Below are 22,767 nucleotides of genomic sequence, written 5' to 3' on the forward strand. Positions count from 1 at the left end.
AAATTTTTAAAAAAAGCTATTGATGAACAGAATAGATTCAATGACATGGAAGCATAGATGAGACTCATGAATGTCAGAGGGATGGAGGAGGGCGGGTGGGTGGAGGGAGAGAGAGTAACCAAAGAATTTATGTGCATATATACACAACCCAAGGACACGGACAATGGTGGGGAGAGGGACTGGGGAAGGGGAAGGAACGGGGTGGAACGGGTCATTGGGGAGAAAAAGGGACATCTGTAATATTTTAAACAATAATAAAATTAAAAAAAAAAAAAAAGCTATTCTGTACATTGAGAGATTCATGGATTTACTTTGCTTAAAGAAAGGCTCACCTGCAGCAGAACCACTATGTTGGGGCAGCTGAAAACGATGGTTCAGAAGTGGGGATCCCACTCACCAAGAAGACAGAAAGAAGGGAAAGGCCCTGACCTGGCTATTTTGACCTCTCAGGAGTGTCAGCTGAGAGCAAAGGCCGGCCATTTGCGCAGCCCCCTCGTGTGGCCGTGGCCGGGAAGTGCATCAGCAGCCTGGCCCGCGCTGCCGGGCTGAGCAGGAGAATCAAAATATCCGAGCTGAAAAGTACTTGGGGGAAAATGAAACGCACCAACCGGAATGACGCTGAGATCTAGGGGGGATTCAGTTGCTTATCTACGTGAACACAACCAACTCTTGACAGATGACAGGCCCCCCAGCTTCCACTTCCAGTCGTGTGCTCTTTCTAGGAGGAACGGTGATTCTCAAACGGTTGCTGTGCGCGAGAATCACCTGGGGAGCTTTTTCTTTACACGGCTTCACTGATGTGTAATTGACGTGCAATAAACCGCACGTGCTTAAAGAGTACAGTTTGATAAGTTGTAACATCTGTACACACCTGTGAAATCACTTCCACAGTCAAGATTGTGAACATACCCGTCACCCCCAAATATCTCCTCATGCCCCTTTGTGAACCCTGCCTCCTGCTCCTCCCATACCCCCATTACCTGGGGGACTTTCAAAAACTACAGATGCCTGGCACCAGGGCTCTTTAAAGCTCCTCGGGTAGTTTTAATGTGCAACTAGGGTTGAGAATCACTGTACTACACACTCCTACTAATCTCTGCAGAGATTAGTCTCCAAACTTAATTGTCAATGTCACCTGTGGAGCTTTAAAAACACAGATGTGGGGAACCCCGAGGGATAAGGGGAGGGGCAGAGATATTTTTAACAAAGCAATGAAGGTCTGGAGTAGAAGACTTTTCCTACATTCACTTTTTTCTACTTTTTGAATGTTACAAGCCTGTTTTAAAAGTAGCTAACTTAACAAGGAATGCATTTTAGTCGTTAAATTGGCCAAAAAGTAAAATTAATTTTCAAAAAACCCTCTTTACTGGTGCACTAAGGCAAGAAGAAAAATAAAAGTTTGAGGACTGGGAAGAAAAAACCTAAACCTGCCATTACTCACAAATGGTATGATGGTGAACTCAGAAAAATCTAAAACAATCTACATGATGATGATTAGAATTAATAAGAATTAATAGAATTAGCAAGGATGCTAGATAAATACACATACACAATTGTGTTCTACATACCAGCAACAAACCTGAGAAAATAAATTTTTAAAGATGACCCTTACAATTGCTTTAAAAAATCAAGTACCCAAGAATAAATCTAACCAAAGTTGTATGTCTGAGACTTCTATTGGAAAATACTATAAACACTTCATTGAAAGAAAGTAAAGAAGACCTAAATAAGCACCAATACAAATCCCAACAGGTTATTTCACTTGCTCGTTTGTTTTTGTGCAACTTGACAAGTTGATTTCTACACTTTATAAGGCAAGGCAAAGGGCCAAGAAGAGCCGAGACACTTCTGAATAGCAACAATGTGGGAGGACTTGCTCTACCAGACATCAAAACTTATAAAAGTGCAGTGATTAAAACAGTATAGGATTAGCACAAAGACACACAAATAGAATAGAAAGCCTAGAAATAGACGCAGACGCAGATTCTGATTTATGACAAATGTGGCATTTCAAACCGGAAGGGGGATTTTCAGTACATAAAATAGCATTCTCAATCAATGCTATTTAGGATAGCTGGTGATCCATAGGGGGAAATGAAGTCAAACCACCTCTCATACCATACATAAAAGTCAATTCCATGTGGGCTGTAAAAATAAATGTGAAAGGCAAACAGTAAAGCTTTTAGAAGATAAACAGAATATCTTTGACCTCGAGGTTAAAAAATAAAGATTTCTTAGACAAGACACATACAATAAAGACACTAACTATAAACGAAAGGTTGGTAATTTTTACTTCATTAAATTAAGAACTTGTAAGTTCATCAAAAGATGCCATTAAGAGAGCAAAAAGGTGAGCCACAGAGTAGGAGAGGGTGCCTGCAGCATACATGACTAAGGACTTGTATCTAGAACATACACAGAATTCCTGCAAGTCAGTAAGAAAAAGAGACAACCCAATCAAAACTGGACAAAGACTTACTTGCCCAGTATACATCAAAACTGGTCAGAGCAATGTTCTTCATAATAGCCCCAAACTAGAAACTACCCAAATATCCATCTATAATAAACTAATAAATTGTGGTAGATTCATTCATACAATGGGGCACTATATGGACACTAATGAAAATAAACAAACTTCACCTACCTGCAGTAACATGAATAAATCTTAATACTGAGGGAAGGAAGCCAGAACAAAAGAATACATTCTAGATCATTCCATTAATATGAAGGTGTTTTTAAAAATAGGCAAAACTAAATCACACTGTTTAGGGATGCATACATGCTGGTAAAACTATTTTTTAGAAAAGAAGAGCCCTAGCCAGTTTAGCTCAGTGGTTAGAGAGTCGGCACTCGGACTGAAGGGTCGCGGGTTCGATTCCAGTCAAGGGCACATACCTTGGTTGCATCGATGTTTCTCTCTCTCTCCCCGCCCCCACTCTCTCTGAAAAGCAATGGAAAAAATATCCTTGGGTGAAGATTTAAAAAAAACAAAAAACAATTCAGTAAAGGAAATTTTAAAAAAAGGAGATAAAAGTCGAGATAGTGATTTCAGGAGGAGGAGGGAATTGTGATTTAGAAGTGGCATCTGGGCAGCTTCTGGGGTTCCAACGCTGTTTTATTTCTTGAGCTGAGAGGGGTTGCATGAGTATCCTCTTTAAAGTATTTTAAGAATATACATTTATATTTTTATGTACCTTCCCACTGTGTATATTTCACAATTAAAATGTTTTTCAAAAGTGTGATTTGCAGGCTGACTGGGGAACCATGCTATAATCTAACTATTAGAACAGCCAAACCGGAATATCTCACTTCCTCAGTAATGTCAGCCTCATGAAGCTGAATGCTTTTTACACATCATTCAATGACACTAATGATGAGGAGGATTCATGAATCTGCATCTGCAAAACTATTTTTCCTGAGAATTTCAAAGCTGGGCCCTTAGTTCATTTAACAATGTAATCCACATAAACTAACAATGATATAGCCAGTCAATTAATTGCAATAAATACTGACATCTAATGAGCAGATGAGTAAAACAGACTCAAAAGGATACAGCAACTCTTTCTAAGAGCTACGATTAAAATGCCCCTGATCTGAGTGGTCACAAACAAAAATGCTGCCACAGATGGTGCATAATTATTGCTTTGAAATAATTCAAGGTTCAAATGCTTAGAATATATCACCTTTCAATACTCAATTCACTTCTGTATTCAGGGTGACTCTACTACAGAGGCTGACTGAGTGAAGTGATTAGGAACAGATAAAATACATTTTTCTTGCTATTCTAATGTGTGTAATACTTTTTCACATAAATTTTCAATATTAACAGGAGGTAATTATGATTAGCTCCATTTTCCTAGTGAGGAAATTAAGACCCAGACAGGTTAAATAACTTGCCCAAGGTCACACAGCTAGTTAGGACTTGGATGTGAATTCACATCTGATTCCTGACAGACAGATAACTCACCTGAGGATATGCTTTTATTGATTTTAGAGAGAGAAACATCAATGTGAGAGTGAAACACCGATCAGTTGCCTCTCATATGCGCCCCAACCTGGGATTGGACTGGAAATTTGGGTATGTGCCCTGACCAGGAATTGAACCTGCAACCTTTTGGTGTACGGGACGATGCTCCAACCAATTGAGCTACCCAGCCAGGGCTATTTACCACTTTTGATAATGATTTCAGAAAAAAACTTCAGGGAGACATTTATAAATCAGAGTAGGGCCAGATTTTTTTTCACAAGAAAGCATTTTACATTGTCACATGAGGGATTAAACAATAGTAAGAATAAATGTTTTCAGTTAGATGTCAGCCTGGATAAAATGTTTGGCTTATCTGAAAATAGCTATCTTTTCCCACCAGTTACATCCTTGTATTGTGTTCTTTTGCCGCTATCAAATGAGAGCAGAGGGACCCAAGGGGGGGGGGGGAGATAGAGAGAGGGAGAGAGGCTAGACTAGACTAGACTAGAATGAACTGACTCCCTAAAACCCAGGTAGTTGAGTAGCGAAATCTAGGTTAAATATAAAGTTTTTTGTTTCAATTGACAAAGAGGTCACTAGGCTATTAGGTAACTGGTTCAAATATCAAGCATTCTTTGCTCCACATCTCAAAATATCCTTGTTACCCCCAAAGGTGCTTCTCCATATCAGCCCCAGAGGTGGCCCCCAATATCTAGGATATCGGTATAGGTAAATCTTGAGGGAGGACTTTCAGTCACTAAAGACTGAGGGGGCAGAGGTCTGAGGTGTTGGAATTCGGAGGAAACCTCCCTCAGCAGAGCTCCCCCAATCCAGCAAGGGAGCCTTGGAGCCTGGAAAGCTCCTCATGAATGCAGCCGCCAATTATTGCTCCATTCACTTTCCACCCTTTCCCTTGGAATTTATAAACTGCTCCTTATCTTCTTCCTAGAATCAGAACAGATAAATTCACATTCTGTCTTCTATCAATGGAGCACCACAGGACTGGAATTCATTCTAGAAACTCACATAGGAGATACAGATGTTTAGTTTATGACCCAGCAGATTGTTTAAAAATATCTGTACCCTTGCCCTGGCCAGTTTTGCTCAGTGGTTAGAGAGCTGGCCCGTGGACTGAAGGGTCCCAGGTTTGATTCCGGCCAAGGGCACATACCTTGGTTCCAGGCTCATCCCTGGCCCCCGTCGGGGTGTGAGTGGGAGGCAACCAATCAATGTGTCTCTCTTATCTCCCTCCCTCCCTCCCTCCCTCCCTCCCTCCCTCTCTCTCTCTCTCTCTCTCTCTCTCTCTCTCTCTCTCCCTCCCTCCTTCCCTCCCTTCCACTCTCTTTGAAAAGCTATGGAAAAATATCCTCAGGTGAGAATAAAAATGTCTGTACCCTTAGACCCTCTCCCCCAAAGACACATTAGGGTCATAATACAACCTAATAATAATCCTACCAACACTAAAGAGAAGAAAAAACACTAAAGAGAAGTGAAAACAGGAACTTTTTCAAGACTACAATAATTCCAGCTAAAGCCTGTATATGAAATAGCCCGTCAACATCTGATTTCTGACTTAGAGACAAACCTTGTCGGAAGGGGAACTACATGCTTCTGACCAAGGGCTACAGTTTTAAGAGCCTTGAGATCAGAAGTGCTCCCTGGACTTGGCAGCTGTCCTTTTGCCAGAAAGCAGCTCGATTCCCCTTCAAACTTCCCGGCCTGTACAATAGCTACTCCAGGCAAAGATGGCTTTTTGTTTTGAAGTCTCCCTCATAACAGAGGGGCAGGATAAGGAAATAATGGCTTTTAAAGTCAGAGCAAGCAAACTAAAAGGGGTCTTATCCTCTTGGTGTTTATTTCTTGGACGAGATTTCTAACCCTGCTCTGAAGCCCCCTGTTGAGATCAGGGACAAACAAGATGAAAGGGAGAAAGCAGAGGAAAGGCGACAAAAGAACTTCAACCTCAGGGCTCTTAGTCCTCAGGGAAAACACAAACAGGATGAGTCTGTGTGTTTGATTTTGAATCCCCTGGATGTCGAGAGAAGCGATTAAGTACACCAAGGAGCTGGGCTTTCCGAGCAAGCTGAATCAAAACTCTTAAAGTTGCCATCTGAAAGACCAAGCTCATCTCCCAGGCTGAGAGCCACCGTGGTGTTCCCTGCGGAGGCCCATTTCTCTGTCGGGAAGCGGTTTCTCTGTCCCTTTGGCTCTGGCATGACCCACCTGCCATTCTGTTGTGGAGGAGATGGTGGTGCAAGGAAACAGACTCCTGACAGTGTATGGAAGGCCTGCCTTGAGTGCTCCTACATTCCATCTATTGAACTGTTCACTATCAGGTCTGCCTGAGCTTCTGTGCAAATCTGCTAACTCTCCCTTTTTTTAAGGGAAAGAAAGGTACATGTTCAGGTAATGGCTGCCTCACTTTTATTCGGATGACAGGAAAAGTCATTCTGAACACAAATGCATGGGATCGATACGGAAGGCACACACACTTGTAAGGGGCAATACAATCTCTGAGAACCCTCTGCTGGCTGGATCCCACTGTGTGGTGGACCAGAAGATTTTTCTTCACATATCTTCTTTTTGCTCGACCATCTAAACAACTTTTGTGCAACTATCTCAGCTTCCTTTTAATGATCTTTTGGAAGAAAGACTCACCTGAGAATGTACTGAAAGCAGGGGACCTGGTCCCGGAAAAACACACACACACACACGTGAGACACTTTTACATACAATGTCAGGGAATTCATAGGTCTGTTAGAATGTATACATGGAACCTCCTCATGGACCTAAAGTAAAGAACCTCTGGTTTAGGAGAAAAAATAATTAACATTGATCAGGTACTTGCTATATGTCAGGCACTATTCTAAGTGTTTTAAGTAGATTTTCTCAATTAATCATAACCACCCCATAGGGTAGGGACTACTATTTTCTATTTTACTGATGAGAAAACAATGACAAAGTCACTTGATCTAGGTCAAGCAGCCAGTAAGTGGCAGAGTCAGGGTTCAAGCCCAGGCCATTTGGCTTTGGAGTTCCTCCTCTTAGCTACAAAGTCACAGCTGTGAAATAAAACAAATGAAAGTAATTTTTTTTCACACAGACCATGATTGTAGCAGCTTCTGTTTTTGCTTTTTGTGGGGGGTTGGGGAGGAGACATGGATAATTTGCCTCTCTAGAGATCTGAGAAAGCGGATAAGGCACTGGGTGAAGGAAAGATGCTTGACCAACTAGTACAGGCCCACTACTGATCCTCTTCATGGCACAAAACACTAGGCAGGCCCTCTACTTTGCTTCCAAATAGACCTGTGGCACTGATGTTAGCCCTTGAGCTCTGAGATCTTGATCCAATAGTTGGCATTCGTTTCAGGGTCACAAGCCTAGATACCTACAAAGGCCAGGAAAGTGATGCAAATGTGAGATGCAGGCTAATGTAAGACAGTGAGGGGCAGAGGGGCCATGACCAACTGGAGAGTGCATGTCCTGTGTAAAGACATTCACATTGAACAACAAAAACTCCCGTGAAAACCAAACACAAGACATTCAGACTGTGGGTCACCAGTTTATGACCTCTGAGTAGACCATTTCCTTCCCACTGTGTAGATATTTCCAAGTCAGGAGCAATCTGTAAACAGGGGACACAAGCTAGCCCGTGTGACAATCAACATAATTTCCATCTCGCTAGAGCCATGTTTTTATGTGCTGACCAATGGAACAGTAGGTCACTAGCAGAAAGATCCACGCACCGGAGAGGAAGACCCTTCAGGCAGTAAGTGAATGCACACATCACATACCTCATACACAGGGCGCACTCCAGGTCCGCTGCATCGAAAGATGGAAGGGGAACACTGGGAGCAGGCTTGGCCTCCAGATCAACGGGAGCATCTGCAATTTAGAAAACAGTAAGTCAGAGCTGGACCAATCTTGGTTTCACAGGCAGAACTTGTAAGGCAACAGAGCTGAATTACTTTTTCAGTTTGCCACTCTCACCCCTTTCCAGAGAGTTGATTTAGTTGCCACCACACTCACAGACAATGGGATACCCTGAAATAGTCTCTCGAGGTGTCCAGGAGCCCCAGACAAAGAGAACTGCAAGGCAGGGAATGTCCAGCAGCCCTAGGGACTTCATTCAAGTTCAACAAGCACCTCGTGTAGCAGGAGCAGCAGCGGCAACTCCAGGGACTGAGCCAGGCCTTCAAAGCTGATACTGAATCTTGGCACTGCTCACCTCTCTTGGAAAGCTATTGGGCTGCAGCTGCTGCTTCTCAGATGCCTACCTACAGAAACACAACTGGGAAGGAGCAGAGTGTGGCCTGATCACACGGCTCTGGTCCTCTGTTCCTGGAATAGGGATGGGGGTAGGGAGAGGTTGGCCTGGCAGGAAGTGACACCATCAAGGGCACTGGATATCATCACCTGAGACTCTGCTTGACCTTATGCCTTGGCTTTCCATTATAATTATTCTTGAGCACTAGCAGTACGCTGGGAACTATGCATGCTCACAGAAACTTCATAGCAGCCCCTGAGGTGCCACAGTTCAGTGCCAGAGCTGGGCCACACACCCCGAGCCCGAGGAGCCCTCAGGTGGAGAGCAAGCAACCTGCACACACTGGGGAGCCCAGGCATCTCCAAGCCCCTTTCCCGCTGGGTAGAGTCAGTACCTGGCTTAGAGACTTTATGAGGCACCTCTGGGTCTTGGGGTTCAACTTGACAATGTTTCCTTTTCTTTTCCTGGCATTTGCCAGTCTTGGAGGCAGCTTCAGGGGAGGCAGCGCACCGGCTGTCCTCCTCTTCCCCTTCCTGGTCGTCGGCGCTGCCGTCTTGCTCGCCCTCCTTTGCCTTCTCTGGGTTCCTCGGGATGGCGCAGTCCCCGCTGGCTGCTGCTTCCTCCCGTCTAGAACAATGTGGGAGCTCCTCGTTTTCCTGGAGGAACAAAGAGCTAAAACGTTGGAATCTACTAGGGACCAGTACTGTCCTCTGATATTCCCACCACAGGGGACAGAGAGAGAACTGCACAGCTCTGATCATTTAGTGGACACATGGCTTCACCAGGGGGTGGAGGGCAGTCATAAGACATTATTTCCCATTTCTGTCCACACAGCATCAGTAACAAAGGCATGCCCAGCTTGGGCAGAGTGGGGGGACTTCCCCAGGCGAGGACAGAAGGGCACGTAGGGGAGAGATTCCTTGGGAAGTGGTGAAGGGGAGAAATGTAAAATGTTGCACCAGTCCCCTCTCCTATCCAGGTTGTTCCCCAGTTACTCCATTAGGGAAACCAAGGCTAGATCCTGCCCCTCAGTGCTTCCTCTCACCTCGCTGCCATTCCAGGCCAGCGCATGCCCCACAGCCCAGCTCCGAAAGGACTTTCAGTAACGCTTTGGCACAGGTGCGTCCACAGGCCTGCGAGTTACCTCATGCTCCAGAGCTAGGACAGTGCTCCACTGAATTAGGGCCAAACCGGTCCCTTTACTAGATTTGGGAGAGGGGGGTGTCTGAAAAGGAGACAAACTCATTTGGCAAAACAACCAATAATATCTCTAGCTTTTTAAAGAATGTTCGTCCAGGAGAGGGATATTTGAAAACAGATCTAGAAATAAATCCAATGACAAGGTGTTTATGCAGATTTGCCTGGAGAACCCCTTTCTATTCTAACCCCATAGCCTACAGATCAAAATGCCCATGTTCTTGTTTCCCCTCCAACCCCTACCAAAAAAACCTGGTAGACGGATGAAAAATGAGCGCCATACAGTTGGGAGAAAACAACTAGTTGAGGAGAAAAAGGAAGTGGGTTTTCTCCATCTCCAACCTGGGGATTCAGTTTTTCAGCACCTTAACAATGCTGTGTCCTCACCTTTCCACGAGCCCCAGGTGCTGCCTACATGGGAGTACACTGCTTTGCAAAGCCAGGTTTGGATGGAAACCCTATCCCTGCTCTTCCCCAGCCGGCTCTCACTGGGAAACCAGGGGTGCTCTTTTTCTTCATTTTTGGAATGAGCTGCAATTTGGAGTCACTCCAGGCATCAGTTCAGTGTTAGGGTTCTCAATCATGTAATCGTGATCTCAAACAATTATTGAAATGCACTAGGGGCTCTCTGATTTCAGGAGATACTCTTTGAGTTCTGCCTCTCCCCCCTTTCTGAGTTGAACACACCTGCATTTTCTTCCTTTTCCTGAGCAGGGAGAGAAGCTGGGCAAATGTAAGATTTCCACCTGCCAGAGAATCCAGGAAACTACAGGGATCCCAGGGCTTACATATGGGGAAGAACACCGAGGGGACAGCAGCCCCCCCAGGGGCTGAGGTAGCCAGCTCTAAACTCTGCCTTCAGGGCTGGACTTCTGAACCTCAGCTGCTGCCCACTTGCCCTCTGCTGGGAAAGCCAGGGCCTGGAGCCCATCTCTCCATGGTTCTGTTCCCTGGTTTTCAAAGAAAGGCACAAATACCTATCTTCCTCCCAGGATTTTAACCCCTCCCCAATCGCTTCCCTCTTCTCAGCCTCCAATAGGTACGGAAAGTCTACTTCTGTGTAAGACACGGTGCAGGAGTAGGAAATTACCTCCACTTGGGGATCAAATGGAGTTGTCTTTACACAGGGAACTCAGCTGGTGCTCAAAGACCAGCAGCTTCAACAAAGGGCAGGAAAGGACGAGCTGTCAGGCCCTCTTCCCAGGCCCCACCCCTGGGCTGCTAAAGCCACTTCATTGAATGGCTCCAGTGGAAGTGGGCTGATTCCTTTCCAGTTCTGTCAAATCTCCCTCAGCTGGATTTGACCAGGAACTGAAAAATGAATGTGACAGATCATAAACCCCAGGACCATGCCTGAAACCCAGTTTTTATCGTTAAGAAAGAACTTACTAATAGAGAACATAAGCACTTCATTTCTTCTTTCTCAGGAACTGAATGAAGCAGGAAGGAGAGGGCTCACTCCCCAGATTTGCCCACAAAACAGCCAAATTTGAAGCGTCACAAACAAGCTGGGTGAGTTGAGTTTTACCTGTGACAACTTGGGTAGATTATGGCTGGCGACTTCAGAAGCCATTGACTCTACGTGTTCCTTTAATCTAGGGTGAGGTGCCAACAGCTTCAGGATATCGGGAGAATATTCCTGAGACTCCCCTGGGACTGATGGTGTAAAGAAACTAAGGAGAAGCTGTGACATAAAACAGAAGACTTCACTACTTAAGTTTCTACAGGTGCTCAGGTGAAGGGGGAGGGGGAGGAAGGGGCACAGGGCAAAGCTTTTGGGACAAAACTCCAGGGAGGAAGCCTGGAACCGGGCAGACCAGGGCAGACAGTGGCAGGAGGCCTCACTTCAATGTGCATCAGAATCACCTGGGAGCTTATTCAAAGTCCAGGTTCCCAGTTCCCATGCCTGGCTCCCCAGGTCTAAGTGTGGCCCAGGAATCTGCATTTTGAAAATGCCTCTGTCATTCTAGTCAAACTTAAGATCTATCACTCCAGTGCTATCATCCCATAGAGATACCTGCAGTAGGATTTACAAACCTATGTAGGAAGGAAGAGACAAAGAGGTGAAGTCAGGAGACAAAAACATCAGCTGGGGGACCTGGAGCCATGTCCGTAACACCCCAGTGGGTAGACATCTACAATTGTTTTTTAAGTTCTGATATTTCTTTCCTCTGCCTGCCTATTTCGCTCCCTCTTTCCCCAACCATCATTCCTGGGTCTTTAATCCCTTCTGCACTGAAGTGTTAGCGAAAGCAGAAGCCAACCTTCCTCCCTTTTCCCAGCCTCTCCTCCCCCATCTGACCTTCACTTTCCAGAGAAAAGTAACTTCAAGTACTAGTACTAGTACTGGGGCAGGCAGGTTCCAGTGTATGGCTGGTTCCCTTGCAGTTGCACATGTCCACTGAGTGAGAGGATCCAGAAAGGACTGGAGTCAACGATGGGTGTTCTAGTTCAGGCTGCACCACTGGCTGCCCACCTTCTTTCCTCAATTCACCCTGTACCAGCAGGGATTGTGAATACACATGTGTATATGTTGTATGTAACGTGTAACGCAGGACAGGTCACTTGGCTTCTAAAACATTCAAGATTTTACACTGAGAGACCCCTGCAGTGTTTGGAGACCCACTAAAGTATGTCCCACCCCTTTGCTCAGTAGGGCTGCATAGTCAGGGTATTAATTGATCAAGAGAGCCTGCCAGAAACTCTGACCAAACTCTCTCCAGTTTGATTTGTTCCCTGCTGGCTCCCCACCAGTTCCTTCCCAGTGTTCCTTCAGATGTTGGCACTTGCCACGTAGCCAAACTCTGCTCGGCCTTCAAGGCTCAGCTCCGGTGCTGCCTTCCCCTACTGCTCCAGGCTCCCTGATGTCACCTGTCCTTTCATGTTCTCCACTGCACCATAATATAGTGCCTCACACTACACCGTCTTGTGTTAGCCTCAAATTGTATTGCAGATGTAAGTCTTTCTCTCTAACCAGATGATCAGCTTCTGGAGAGCACATGACAGATGTCCAATAGATACTCATCATGCTGGATGGAGCTGAATTAACACACTTATCCACCCCAGGGCCCAGGCAGAGGCCTTGGGTTCAGGCCCAAAGTCCTCAGACAGAACCCCGTTTCCTGGAAACCTACTTCCCAGGTCTAAGTTGGTAAGAGAGTGGGGTGGGAAGGCACTCACAATTGCCCAGGGTCATAAATTCCAATTTTCAGAGGCCTCTTCTCCACAGAAGCCAAAGTTGGCTCTCTGAAGCCCAATAGGACCAACCCATTTCTGAAGCAATCTCCCTTGCATTCTCCTAAAAACAGTGGATTCACACAACATCCTAAGGTGTGAGGATAAAAGTGTAGAGCGTGGCAAGAGGTAGCAGAGGCAGAAAGGGGAAATCGAAGGAAGCAAGGCAGAAACAACAGCAGAGCTTCACTTCTTCCCTTTACTGCCTAAAATCCCCTTCTAGGCCTTCCCAATGACTTTGGAAAACAGAAGGTCGTGTCCACTTTCAGTGAGAATAATCATTCCATGTAAATGAAAGTCAAACCCACTTCAGTGTTAGCCTTTAAAAGGCCCAAATGGGTCAAGAAGGGAAAAAATAATCTGAGGTCTGTGAGTGTCTAAGGTAACTAATTAATGCCAAGTGAACCTGGACCATCTCTGTCACATCTGAAAATGGAACAATCCAGCACTCATTTAAGCACTCAGTGTCCCTAAATGGCCACCATGTCCTTGTTACACTCAGTGGAAATTTGCCTCTAAATTCTTGCGTCAACTTCTAAACTCCAAAACACTTATTACAGGCATAGGCTCCTACTGTCTGGCATTTATACTGCCTCATGTAACACATGCAGGGCTGTAAGGTCCTTGAGGACTCACACTGTGGCTTATGCCCCTTTGGGTCTCCAGAGCTTAGTACAGTGCCCTGCCCCATTCACTTAGGCAGCTATGATAAAAGCAGCTGGAAGGAAAGGTCAACCCAACTGCTGATACCAGAGCTTCTCAGGCCACCTGCGAAATGGGCAAACGAGAGTAAAGAAACCACTCACGACCCTGGCCAAGTAGCTCAGTTGGTTAGAGTGTCATCCCAATATGTCAAGGTTGCAGGTTCAATACATCCAACCGGGGCACATACAAGAATCAACCAATGAATGCATAAATAAGTGGAACAACAAATCTCTCTTTCTCTCTCTCACCCTCTCTTCCTGTCTCTAAAAATCAATCAATAATAATAATAAAAAATCTTTCAGAAACCGCTCATCCTTAGGACCTGACACCTGCCTCTGTTCGCCTTCGCACTCTGTCCACAAAGTCAAGGTTCTTCTAACCGCCTTTGTCCATCCACTGCAGAACTGGATGGTCCCAGAGCTACTCTCTACCCAGCCCCAGCAATGAGTGCTGAGACTCCTAGCATGTCCTCACAGGACAGCAGGATGGTGAGCCAGCTAGAAGGCCAACTCCAGAAGCAGGTAGAGTTGGGTTTGAATGCTCTTCCACCAATCACTAGCTGCGTAACCTCAGGAAAGTCACCAAGCCTCAGCATCTTTATCCATCTCATCTGTGACATGGAGACAAATTAATAATACCTACTTCCATAGAGATGTTGTGGGGATTAAATTATATCTTCCACAGAGAGCCCTAGCACAGTGCCTGGTGTGCATAGGAAATGCTCAATCAGTGTTAGTAGCTTTTATTATTATTATTATTATTCATGCTACGGACTACACTTAAGATTTGGGGGAGGGTCCACAGCTTGGAGGATCCACCAGTGCTTCTCTCAAGGACACCTTGTCCACATTCCCACACCAGGTCAAAGCAACTCCCCAGAAAAGAAATGTCAGAAGCAGACTATCCAGAGCTCCGCTTCCCCTAGTTCGTTGATTTTTCTAAACATTCATTTCTGAGCCGTCAGAAACCAGTCCTGTCTCGTTCCCTTTATTCATCTCCTGTTCTGCTAACCACACTGGAACAGAAGCACTTGGGGTGTGGTGGTGAATGAGGGGGCAGGGCACAAAGCAAGCAGAGGCCACCACTGACAGTCAGCAACCAACTTCAGGCCAATTAGCCAGGCACGCTGAGAGCCCATTGCAGAAGAGTGAGCAACAAAGTCTGGGAAGCGAGGATGCTTGAGCCTTCACCAATACTCTCAGCACATCATGCAGCTTTTAAAACTAACCACATTCTCCTGGGACTCAGGAGCTGGAATGATTGCTTGGATTATGTTGTAATGGTCACTGACTTATATTTGAGAGACAGTCTGTTTTATTTCTAGCAAAGGAGCTGAAGGTTGGAGTTGTACATATGGCAAGTGGGCTGGGGACCAAGCATCCTTTGAGGAGCTGGCTTCCTGATGTGGCTGGTGAGGCTGTGACTTGGTCCAAGTCAAATTCTACAACTGTAGGCAGCCCCACACCCCTGACCTCTTGTCAGCAGTCAGAATCTCCTCAGTGCACCTCCATCCCAATGTTAACTTGTTTGCATTTATTTTGTCTTGTTTTTTGTCTGATTGACAACCCAGACCCTGTGTCAAAGCAGCAAGAACATTCCTCACAGGTTCCCACAGAAATGCAGCAACTGCTCAATCTGATTGTACACACCAAGAAGATGGTGATTTGGGGGCAATTGGAACTTGTGTCTCCCTCCAGTCCCCTTAGCCCAGGGAGTCACCCACTCAAGACCTCAAATGCCCTGGAAGGCAGTTCCCCCACTCCCCTCGCTGGAGAAGAGAGCAAGGCGGGAGCCCACTGGGCAGCTGGACCTGATGTCATCTCAACTCACCCTTTGGGCTTCAGATCTTGCTCTTTTGTTCTTTCCATCCAGTGACACGCAGTACAGAAACTCTCTTAGTGCTTCCTCCACCTTGCCTAGTGTGGCTAAGGCTTGCGCCTTTCTGAAGTGCGCCTGGAAGAAAACGTTAGCAGTCAATCCCACTCTTACCTACCTTCCTGACAATGCTTTTCCCAACACTAGCTGAACACTTCATGGATATTCACTGTCACCTGAAGTGTTTCAAAGAATTATCTTTTTTTAAAGTATGTTTTTATTGATTTCAGAGAGAGGAAGGAAGAGGGATAGATAGAGACATCGATGAGAGAGTCATTGATCAGCTGCCTCCTGCACGCCCCCTACTGGGGATCAAGCCTGCAACCCGGGCATGTGCCCTGACCAGGAGTCAAACCGTGACCTCCTGGTTCATAGGTCGATGCTCAACCACTGAGCCACACCAACCAGGCAAGGATTATCTTATATACAGCCCTATAATGTAGGCAACTTTTCTGAAACCCAGTTTAAAGAAAACACAACTAAGACTCAGAAAAGTGATTTGCCCAAAGTAACACAGCTGATAAGTTCTGAAATCAGGGTTTGAGCCTGGGACTGACTGATACCAAAGTCCAAGTTCTTAACCACTGGGCAGTACTACCTCCTCCTCCCCACTGCTCCACCATTGTTTTGGAGGGATCACCAAGTAGCAAGAAATCCCACTTGAACACATACTCACCAGCTTTTAGGACCTGCCTTCCTACTAATTAGTCTGTCAAGCAGAGGCCTAGTCCACATTACTGGCTTGAGCGACCACTTGCACTTACTGATCATTTTTCAGAAGAGGCCCAAGAGGAGGGATGTGACCTCTCCAGGACCTTGACAGCAAAACTAGAACTAGAACTTTGGTCTAGTCTAAGATCTCCAGAAAGTTCTTTCCCACAAAGCAGACTGCCTCTCCACTTACCTGTGGGGAATGGAAACTCCTATATAATTCTCCCATCAACCCTTTCTTCACTGGGGAAGACACTTTTCCCATTTCATCCAAAAGGGTCCACTGCTTACTCAGGCCTGTGTCCCACTGCACTATCAAGGCCCCCAGTCTTAGGCCTTAGGTTAAGGGTGGGAGCAGAAAAAGTCGCAAGAGAGGTCCTCCTACCCCCCAGGGCAGCTCCCTGACTTGCACTGCTACAAGGCCTGAAATGCTCCCACTGGAGCTCCTTTGGGTTGACACTGGTGACTTTCATTTTTTATTTATCTTTATTGTTGAAAGTATTACAGACCCCCCCATTGATCCCCCCAACTGCCCCACCCTCAGGCCTTCCCCATTCTATTGTCTGTGGACACTGGTGACTTTTAATAAACTGTAAGTGTGTTCCTTGGGAAAGAGAACATACTAACCCATCATCACCCATGGAAACCTTCTCATGAAAGAACACATAAGATTCACTTCAACATCAGTGGCCCAGTATGCAGGTCCACAATGCTTTATCTGAAGTTCCCAGATAAAAAAAAAAAAAAAAAAGTCTGATAATCCGATATTTTCATAAGCCTGAAATCAAAAGTCATGAGGTGGCAAAACCTGACCTAAAATGATATAAAGTGTATCATTGTCTTTATCTCAGTGTGAATTTTCATGTAATACGGTGCAGAAATATTAGTGTTTGATTATGGGACACTGTCCAAAACTCACTGACAGTGTTACTTCATATAAGGTCTTTTTGAAATTGGAAACATTCTGGATTCTGATCACATCTGGCCCAATGAAATTCATAAAGGGATCATGGACCTGGACTTGGGTAAGTTGGGTGTCCGAGGACGGCATCCTGGGGTTGTGTAGAGTGAGCACTACACCAAGTCCCAGCAAGTGTTAGAGCTCACAGAACGGCTTTGCTCACCTGTGACCCTCACTGCATCCCTGTGAGGCGATCAGGACAGATAGCAATAGCTTGATTTTACAAACAAGGACACTTGGGGTCCAGAAAGTGAAGTCACTTCCCCATGGTTACTTAGTTGGCAAGTAGTAGAGCCCAGGCTCAAATCTAATCTTCTAAACCAAATATTGACATGTGGCTGAGGGCCAGTCCTGAGGCCAGAGATGCACAAAGTGACACTTTGCATCCTAGCATCCTGAGAGATGCCTAGCCTGTCTTTCTCCCCACCCCTCTGTGTGACCTAGATGTTTGTGGATACTGGCAGGCTGACTGATGACTATATTAAATACTTGAAATGGCAAAACGAGCCAGCATTCCTTCTCCTACCCTCCCTTTTCTACTGTCCCTGGAAAATAATGGTGATGATGATGGCACCAAACACTTATACAATGCTATGTGCCCAGGCATTGTTCTAAGCATCTTACATGTTTTAACTGATGTAATCCCCACAAAAAACCCTATTTGAATATCCCCACTTTATAGATGAGAAGATAAAGCACAGGGAGGTTAAGTAATTTGCCCAAGGTCACACAGATTCTAAAAGTTGAAGAGCTGGGCACGGCCGGGCATGGCTCAGCGGTTGAGCATCGACCTGGGATCCAGGCGATCAGGGTTCGATTCCTGGTCAGGGCACATGCCCGGGTTGCGGGCTCGATCCCCAGTCGGCGGCGTGCAGGAGGCAGCCAATCAATGACTCTCTCATCATTGATGTTTCTGTCTCTCTTTCCCTCTCTCCTTTCCTCTCTCTGAAATCAATAAAGATATATTAAATAAATAAATAAATAAATAAATAAATAAATAAGTAGAAGAGCTGGGACATATACTCAGGCAGTTCAGGCTTCCAAGTCCATGTTCTGGAGTGACAAAGCCCAGGCTGCTGTTCAGGTCATCAACGGAAGATCAAATTGGGGAAGAATCCAATTCCCTTGAAGACCCCTAAGTCACCCTTTGTCAAGGGACCCCAGCTCCTTTGCAAAGCCTGCTTGAGCTCTAGTGCCCCTACCCCCCCACCCCAGGCAGCAGCCCTTCAGTTCCTTCTACAGTATAACTCCTGCCCATACCTCCCATCCCATACTCACCTTAAAACCCATTGGGCGGAGCTTACATGCTATTTCTGCATCATGCAGTGCGTCCTCATGAAACTCCAAGGTGAAATAAATTTGAGACCGGTTGCTATAAAGCAAGTGGTCATTTGGAGCTGCCAAAATGAGGAAAAAAAAAAAGCCCTCATTAATGGCCCCCAGCAGAACACGGGATAAGTCCTGTATGAGGATGGATCTTGAGCAGATGGCAAGTTTTCTAGGACTTTTCTCCTGGGGACCCAAAAGGTCAGGCTCAAATTCTAGCCCTAATATTGCCTTACTGACCACAACCCACCCCCCACCCCCCAGCTGTAAAGAAGGAGTTTTTGCTTCTCTCTCAAGCAGTTCCTTAGAGGGCCTGTGGTGTCAGTGGTGCATCAGTGACTCTGACAAAGAAAACCTTGGCACCCTGCATCGTAGCTATGCAGGGATAGTAACTGGTACCTGGCTTCTGAGTGAGGTATCACCCTCAAGGAAACAGGCCAGAGAGTGGGGAGAGGGAGCTGGCCAGGTGTGACCCCCATCCTGGCCACCGGGAAGACAAGTTTAAGTTATTCTTCTGATGGCAACAGCAACATCTATCTAGAAATCCAGCACGTATGAAGTTTCTCTAAGAAAATGGAAATGTATTAGCAATGCTCCAGCCTCTCATTACAGAGGGCCAAGTGGGAATGAACCCAGACAAGGCTTCTGAGGATAGTGAGGCTGGTTCTCACTAACACTCTGAATCACTAGATGCCAGGGATGGACAGACCTTCAGAAATCATCTGGCTCAACCAAACAACCCATTCTTCAGATGAGGAAAATCAAGCCCAGAAAAGGGAAGGCATCTGCTGAAAGTCACACAGCTAGCTGGTCAGACTCTTTGTTAACTAGCTAGACTTTGTATCTGGGGTGAGGGGCAGGTTTCTTTTTTCTGAAGGAGGGTAAAGTATTTACAATAATGAGGAAGAGAGCCTGGCCATCTTCCAGCACAAAGATAGTGTTTGCTGGGGAGGCTCCTTTCCTCCTAGAATGGTGAAATATTGACATTTTCACCCTGGCTATTCTGACTGTGAAAGGAAAAACCCCCAGGGAAAACTGGCCCTCCTGGGATGGTTGAAAGGAATGGAATCTCCCTTGGAGAACTGGGTTTAAGTGGTCTCCACCTGTCTCCTTCATATTGCCCTGCTCCTCCCCAGGGACCCAGCTCCAGCTTGCGTTGAGGAAACAGGCTTTTTTTTTCCCCCCTGGGGGGTGTGCCAAGGGTTTGCCTGGGTGCCCATTACTTGCTCTTAAGACATTAGTAAAGAGTTTAGTTTTCTGTCCCTTCTTTTCTGCAGCACATGCCAGCCCAGTGGCAGTTCAGTGTGTTTGTGTAGGCACAGGGTGTGTGGAGGGAGTCCCCACCTCCTTGAAGTGCCAGTCTTGCCCAGTCCTCCCTAGTTCCTCCCCTTTCCCCAACACCTGTTGCCAGTTCTGGTTCAGGTTCAACTCCTGGAGCCTCCAGGCCCCCCCCCCCTCCTCCACCCATTAGAGTCAGGCTCGGGGCACCCTAGAGTTCCAGAGCCCTGTCTGCCCAGCTCTGCTGCCTCCCTCCCCTGCACACTTTGTCAGACACTACGCCCCACCGGCTGAGCTCCTGGCAGTCAGCCAAACTGGGCGACACAGGCCAGTGGGTCTGCGGTCACTTCCTGGGTCCAGCTGTGGGGAGGAGAGGTTAGGGGAGCTTTTCTTGCGGGAACTCCGGCACCCTAGTAGGTCCGCAGGCACGGTGCTGCCCACGTTGCCCTTGAACCCACCAAGCCCACCCATCGTGTCCAGGCAACAGAGAAAGCGGGACAGAGGCTTGTTCCCTTCGCAGCCAGCCCACAGCCCCTGGGATCCCGGAGCAGTCTCTAGGCCAGGGCGCATGCAGCAGGCTGGAGGGGGGGGGCATCTATTTCAGCCGCGGATCCTGTGATAGGAAGCGGTGACAATGAGTCACAGGGCAGCGGGGCGCGAGCGCTTCCCCCCCCCCCCCCCCCCCCCCCGCCGCCCAGGCTCTCGGGATGGTTTCCGAGGCGAGCGTGGCCCACTTCGGTTACCTCAGCCGTTACACAATCCCGCCCGCCCGCCGGCCCGCCCGCCGGCCCGCCCGTGCGAGGGAGGGGCCGCCCGGCCCGGGCCGCTCGCGGCCCTTATGCAACCAGTGCTCTCCTGACCTAATTCCACGCCGGACCCACCCCACCCACAGCCGCGGCCCCGGAAGGGACACCTCCCGGCCGCAACAGCGGCCCGGGCCGGGCGGGACAGCAGACGCAGGCGCCTAGGGAACACACCTCGGGCTGGCAGGAACCCAGCGGAGCCGGTGCGAGGGTGGGAAGGGTGCGAAGTTCCCCTCCCGGCAGGGAAGCTGCAGGCAGGTGTAAGAGGGAGCCCAGGCGTGCAGAGGCAGAAAGAGGGGGAGACAGAGGGAAAGAGAGTCGGTGACACCGAGCAACAAACGGAGTGACAAAGGTGCGAAAGACAGAAAAGGAGAGAAACACGAGTGCCACAAACAGAAACAGATGCAGAAACACAGAAAAACGCAAAGAGCAATAGAGATAGAAAAGCACAGACAGAGAAAGAAAAAGAAATTGGTAGGGGCAGAGAAAAAGTCAGACTGAACTCCAGAAACCCCTCCCCCACTCTGGTCCTGGTCCGCCCCACGGTCCCCCGCGCGCTCCTCGCCCCGGTCCATCCCCCACCTCCCTGCGGGTTCATTGCCCGGAGGTGCGGTGGGCTCACCTAGTTTGACTGCCTCGTTGTACTTGAGCAGCGCTGCCTCCACCTGGCGCTCTCGGTACAGCCGGTTGCCCTCGTGCCGGAGTTGCGACGCCCGTGCCGGACCAGGGAACAACTTGCTGAGGAGACCGCTGAGCACCACGTTGACACGCAGCGGCGGCGGCGCCTGCTGCCCAGCCCGCCGGGCTCCGCGTGCCCGCCCGGCGGCCACCATCAACGCGGAGAGCTTCACTCCGCACAACGCACAGCGCCGGTCGGCTGCCCTCCCGCGTTCCAAGCACAGTTTACAAAAAGTGTGGCCGCACGATAGGGACACGGGGTCCGACAGAAACCCATGGCACTTCCGGCACTTGAAGCCATCCCACACCTCCGTGGCCTCGGCGGCTGTTGCCACCCCTACCTCTTCCGCCGCCACCACGCAGCTCGTTGCGCTGCTCCGGTCCGCAGGCACTGGCGCCAGCGCCTCTCCTCGCGGGATGTTCTCGGCCAGGCAGCGCACCAGCTGCTCCAGTTGCTCGGCCACCAGCTGCTGCCGCTCCGACAGCTGTCTATACATCTCAAGGGCTTCCCGGAGGCGCCCCTCGGACGCCAGGGCGTCGGCCTGCGTGAGCAGGACTTTGCACTCCGGCGTCGAGGCCGTGGGAGGCTGCTGCTGCTCCGGCTCTGGCTGCGACTCCGGCGTCGGTAGAGGTGCCGGACCTTCTGTAGTCGCCTCCGGATTATCCGTATCTACTCGGGTCACTGATGCCTCCGGCTCCGCCAGCTCTAAGTTGTTGCTGGCGAGCTCGGCAGGCAAGCTCAGCATCTGCCTAATTTGTAAAGAATCCATTGAGGGAGGGACAAGCGCGGGAAGAGGCGTCTAGGGGCCGGGGACCCGGAGCAGGGAGCGGCAGCTGGAGAGAATTGGGGCTGCCACCGTGGCCGTGCGGCCGCACACCGGTCCCAGCCGCGCCTCCAAAAGCTCCATGCCGGCTGCTCCGCGCCGCCTAATAACTGTCTTGTCTCAGCAAAGCGTTATATAAAACGGCACCACGTGACACACCGCCACACTGCTCATTGGCCGGTGGCGGGGAAATTGTTACAAAACCAGACAGTTTTGTAACAGTGTTGCGCTTACTTCTTAGGGCTTAGCTTTTCTTGGCTTCTTTTTGAGGTTGTTTGTGTTTACTCTCTGTCTTATTTCCCCCAGGAAATGTGGTTCCATTTCGGACGAGGGGGAGAGAAAAAAACCCCAGTGTTCGCTCTTCGGGCTCTTCCGTCTCTAAACCCAACCCCATCCCACCTCCAAACTCGGCAGCAAACAGGTCTGTTCGCTACTTGCCCTCTCCCCCCCACCCCCCACCCCCCGGGGAGGCTGGTACCTCGAGGAACAGTCCGACGGGTCTTTTGGGAAGCCCAAGTCTCATCCTTCTAGGGGCGACTACAGCTGTTTGCGAAGGGAAGTGCGTTGGGAGGATCTCGGCGAAGCCCTCTCACCCCGGTCCCGGCCTCTGCCCGCCTTCCTCCAGGAGTCCTCCAAAAGTAGCGAACACAGTTATCCAAAGGCGTGCGTTTGGTCTCCCAGGAAGCCACGTAGAACGCGGGTGGTGTAAAAGTTCGGCGGAGCCAGTTGAGTGGTGGGGGTCGCGCGAAGATGCGCTCACCAGCTCGGCCGGGGGAGGAGCCCCGCCTGCCCCATTCTTCACCTCTCCCTCCCCCAACGCGGGAACCTGCCCCGGGCGGGCGCCGCACTGGAGACGCACCCTGCCCTGGGGGCCACCGGCCGGATGGGCGCAGCCAAGAGAACTTGGCCTGAGGGGGTCAGTGGGTACTGGGAGGGGGGGA

General features: G+C 48.4%; 1 protein-coding gene across 2 annotated transcripts in view; it reads right to left on the bottom strand.

Moving 5' to 3' along the window:
- The window catches only part of LONRF3 (LON peptidase N-terminal domain and ring finger 3), a 36,884-nt gene extending 14,946 nt beyond the window's left edge, over positions 1 to 21,938 (bottom strand). For both annotated transcript variants that reach the window (XM_081125012.1, XM_081125011.1), the window contains exons 1-5: positions 20,947 to 21,938; positions 18,196 to 18,314; positions 15,201 to 15,323; positions 8,629 to 8,890; positions 7,762 to 7,852 (exon numbers count right to left, since the gene is read on the bottom strand). In XM_081125012.1, coding sequence (XP_080981138.1) covers positions 7,762 to 7,852; positions 8,629 to 8,890; positions 15,201 to 15,323; positions 18,196 to 18,314; positions 20,947 to 21,772 — 1,421 coding nt within the window. In that variant the 5' untranslated portion in view covers positions 21,773 to 21,938. The remainder of the gene's footprint in view (positions 1 to 7,761; positions 7,853 to 8,628; positions 8,891 to 15,200; positions 15,324 to 18,195; positions 18,315 to 20,946) is intronic.
- Positions 21,939 to 22,767: the final 829 nt, after the last annotated feature.

Source organism: Miniopterus schreibersii, assembly GCF_964146895.1.
Source record: "Miniopterus schreibersii genome assembly, chromosome: X".
In the NCBI taxonomy this organism is placed as follows: Eukaryota; Metazoa; Chordata; class Mammalia; order Chiroptera; family Miniopteridae; genus Miniopterus; species Miniopterus schreibersii.